The 4,340-nt window shown below is 40.7% G+C and overlaps 1 protein-coding gene across 1 annotated transcript in view; it reads left to right on the plus strand.

The window, feature by feature from the left end:
* Nucleotides 1–1,849, plus strand: part of LOC112073345 (liver-expressed antimicrobial peptide 2) — a 4,692-nt gene extending 2,843 nt beyond the window's left edge. The window contains exon 3 of the mRNA XM_024140661.2: nt 1,181–1,849. Coding sequence (XP_023996429.1) covers nt 1,181–1,220 — 40 coding nt within the window. The 3' untranslated portion in view covers nt 1,221–1,849. The remainder of the gene's footprint in view (nt 1–1,180) is intronic.
* The last annotated feature ends 2,491 nt before the right edge of the window (nt 1,850–4,340 follow it).

The following is a 4,340-nucleotide window of genomic DNA, read 5'->3' on the forward strand; positions in this document are numbered from 1 at the left end:
GGTAAGAGAGGGGTGAGAGTAGAGGGTGAGGAGAGGAGAGAGGGGAAGTTGGTGGAGAGAGGGTTGAGAGAGAGAGGAGGGGGTAAGCGAGGGGTTTGAGGGATGAGAGACGGGGAGGGGGTAGGAGAGGGGGGGGTAACACGAGACGGGGGGTTGAAAGAGAGAGACTGAGCAGGGGGTTTGACGCATAGGAGAGAGAGAGAGGGAGAGAGGTGAAAGATTGAGGGGGTTGAGAGAGAGAGAAGAGGGGTAAGGAAGGGGTTGAGGAGAGAGGGTAAAGGGGAGGAAGCCAGAGGGGTTGAGAGAGAGAGAGAGGAAGGGGGTAGAGAGACGGCGGTTGAGAGAGAGAGAGAGGCGAACGAGAGGGGGTTTGGAGGAGAGAGGAGGACAGTAGATACATTTTTTTTTTTAATGAATCAACAACATGTTTTTTTTTTTTTGTTCTGCTCTATTAAAATGAAAAGCGAGTCAATGGGAATCTTTTATGAGACATTAACCCCTGTTTCACAAAAGAAGATAGACAAATGGCAGAACTGCCTGACTGACATACTGGGCAAGAATCTACTTTCATACATGAAATTCTGGAGACAAATAAGACAAGGTCAAGTCAACAATGTAGTTGAGTCATGCAGCAGCAGAGTGGTACCTTGGTACTGTAATGTATAGATTTAGTTATGACCCACAGGTGTTGCCCAGGTGTGGCACCTTGGTAACGTATGATTAGTTATGACCCACAGGTGTTGCCCAGGTGGGTACCTTGGTCCTGTAACGTATGATTAGTTAATGACCCACAGGTGTTGCCAGGTGTGGCACCTTGGTAACACGATTAGATAGTTATGACCCACAGGTGTTGCCCAGGTGTGGTACCTGGTACTGATAACGTATGATTAGTTATGACCCACAGGTGTGTGCCCAGGTGTGGCACTTGGTAACGTATGATTAGTTATGACCCCAACAGGTGTTGCCCCAGGTGTGGCACCTTGGGCGTTAACGTATGATTAGTTCATGACCCACAGAGTGTTGCCCAAGGTGTGAGCACCTTGGTAACGTATGATTTGTTATGACCCCAGGTGTTGCCCAGGTTGTGGGTACCTATTGGTACTGTAACGTATGATTAGTTATGACCCCAGGTGTTGCCCAGGTGTGGTAACTTGGTAAACGGATGACCTCTCCTCTCCAGGGGTGGCCACTGCATGTTCAGCCAACCCATTAAGTCCTAGAAGAGAAGACGGAGTAACGCTCCCAACATTTTTCCCAATCTGTTCTCCATGGACATACCCTCCCTCTCCTCTACATAGCCAAACATGCAGACATTATGTGGCTTGACATCTATCTATGCAAAACAACCTGTGTATTCATAAGGTATAGCTGAAGTATGAGAAGGGTTAACATATCTTAAAGGAAGGGTTAAGGTATACCTAAAATATATATATTCCTTAAGATTTCGCTTAGGCAAAGGGGATTGTTATATTTCATTCTATCTTTCTGACTTTACCAAAGTAAGCGGATGACATGCTGGTAAGGGCAAGCTTTAGCCTAATATGACAGGGTTAAAGCATCTTTAACAAACCCCTTATTAAGATGTTCCTAAGAATATATCGTCCTTTAGGATTTTCCTTAGGCAAAAGGGAGGGTTACACTCTTAGGAAAAATAATTCCAAAAGGGTTCTTCGGGTGTCCCCGTAGGAGAACCCTTTCTGGTTCCAGGTAGAAAGGGTTCTCCTACGAGAACAGCCAAAGAACACTTTTGGGTTCTAGAGAACACTTTTTTGTTCTAAGAGTGAAGATGTGATATTGAATGCTAGCTTTTGGACCGTACCAAGGGGAACAGCATGTCAGTGTGACAGACACATGGATTTTTTGGTTATAAGGTTTTCAATATTTCTACTAATATTTCATACAGGGTGCTGGCCAGAGACAAACAGTAGCTAGGCGCCCGAAACATAGTCTTTCAAAGTGCATCACCAAATGTTAACAGTCAACACACTCACATTCAACGTAATGGTGACTATATTCGCTTTGCCATCGAGGAATTTATCCTCCGACTATATCTGCCATGCAGTATCAGTTCAATCGGATTAGATGACGTGGCCTTTAAAAAAAAAATCAGAATCAGATACATTTTCATTGTACATGCATCCTACTTTGATCATACTTGATAGTGACATGGTGAGATAGGCAATGTCATAACGTTAGACTTTGGAACTTTGTGTTCTGGGTAAAATATATTTTTTTTTTAAAAGAGAGAGTGAAAAACGGAAAGGGAGAGAGAGAAACCGAAGTGTCATTGAACCAGAGATAGAGGGGGAGAGAGGGACGGACCGAGATAGATAGATAGAGAGTGAGAACAGACATGGAGCAATGGTTATGTGTAATGATTGACCTCACCTTTGACCTCTAGGCCAGATGTTTTATGCACATAGAGATGTACTAGAGAGCTCATCTCCTGTCTTTGCAATGGCCTTTGGTCCAAGTGCTCTCTATCCAACTTCATGTTTATGCATGCTCACTTTCTTCTACTTTTTATATATAGAAACATATTTAAATCGTTTTCATATATGTATTTACTGTATGTATGTAATTAAACAAGTATTTATATAGTAGTCAGTATTTTGTGAGATTACAACTAGTCTCAAGGTTGGGAATTATGTTAAGTCTGTGGTCTGATGAACAGCATCAAAATGCTATATTTTTTTTTAAAGATTTCTTATTTATACCATTCGTACTCATTTGAACAAATGTCATTAAAATATCTTATTCGTTGTATTATACGTACTTAAACTACATGGTTGCCATAGATACCAACGTATATCAATCTCCTCTGGTCACAAAACAATGTGCAATACAAAATAAAGAGTGTTCTTAAATTACCAGATTTTCCTTTGTCTTTATGAGCCCCTTTTCAGTGTGTCTACTACAGTCTACCAATAATAGTCTTTTCAGTGTGTTTACTACAGTCTACTAATATCAGTCTTTTCAGTGTGTCTACTACAGTCTACTAATATAAGTCTCTTATTATTCTTGTATTTTCATAACGCAAACTTTGGAAATAAAGAATAGACGTTGTTTACATATTTGTGAAATGTTTGTACAGATGTAGGATCTTAATTTGACCGGTTTTGTCACAGCAAAAATAATCCTGCAGCAACAGGATTTGAGTCCATAAAGTTGCTTGATCGGCAGTTAGGCTACTAGCTGGCCAAAACTAGACTACATGAAAAGTGCAATACTGATAATGTAACTGTGTGTTAATGTGGCTTTTCAGTGAATTTATATGAGTCATGAAGCTCATCTGCATTTCCTGCAGTGCAGGAAGAGAGATCGAATTAAGATCCGACAACTGTACAAGATGACCCGAACACACTGTAAAACTCAACGGTCTATATACGTCTGGCTTTGAGCACGCATCACAAATACTATTTTTGCCCGAAAAATAATTTCCAAGTCAGTTAGAAAATATAAAGATTTGAAATSAGATGCTACTAAACCAATAAAAATACTGCGAAGAGAAATACATTTGACTTTAGTTCTCTAACCAAACTGCAATGCAGGGTATATTAAATACAGTTCATCATGATCTATTGCGGCATGGAGAAATAATGACTGTGTGGAACCCATATGGTTTCGTAGACATGCACAACATAGGTATTTGGGATTGCTACAGATGTAAGATCTTAATTAGACCTATTTTGTCACAGCAAAATAATCCTGCAGCAACAGGATTTGAACGTTTAGTCCATAATGTTGCTTGATTGGTTCGTTAGGCTACATGATGCAATACTAAGTGCAATATTCTTAATATAACCGTGCACTAGTGTTTTCAGTGAATTTATATCACCACAAAGCTCATCTGCAGGACAATTCTCAGCAAGGAAATAGTGATCAAATTAAGATCCTTCATCTGTAGGTCTACTGTTTCTTGCACAATGTCAGGGTCAGCCAAGTATGTATCATAGAGAGAGATAGAATAGTGGTGATCAGAGACCAGTTAGCCGAGATGGTCTCTTTCTTGCTTCTCTCTCTGTCTCCCTCTCTTTCTCTCCCCCCTCTCTCTCTCTCTCTCTCTTCCCCTCTCTCTCTGTCTCTCAATTAAATTAAATTAAATTTGCTTTATTGGCATGACATAAGAATGTACATATTGCCAAAGTTTACTTTGGTAAWCAATATTGTCAACGGGACAACAGTGACAGCAATAATCAAGGGTTAAAATAAYCATACAATGGACGATAACAATAACAAAGGCATAGAGRACATGTGCAGGTTGGTTGGTCTGTCAGACACTGTCCCTCATCTTATGKCAGGCRGCAATGTAGTGCGCTGCCAACCCACAGCTCTCTGCG

The sequence above is a fragment of the Salvelinus sp. IW2-2015 genome, unplaced genomic scaffold, assembly GCF_002910315.2.
Source record: "Salvelinus sp. IW2-2015 unplaced genomic scaffold, ASM291031v2 Un_scaffold2234, whole genome shotgun sequence".
Classification (NCBI taxonomy): Eukaryota; Metazoa; Chordata; class Actinopteri; order Salmoniformes; family Salmonidae; genus Salvelinus; species Salvelinus sp. IW2-2015.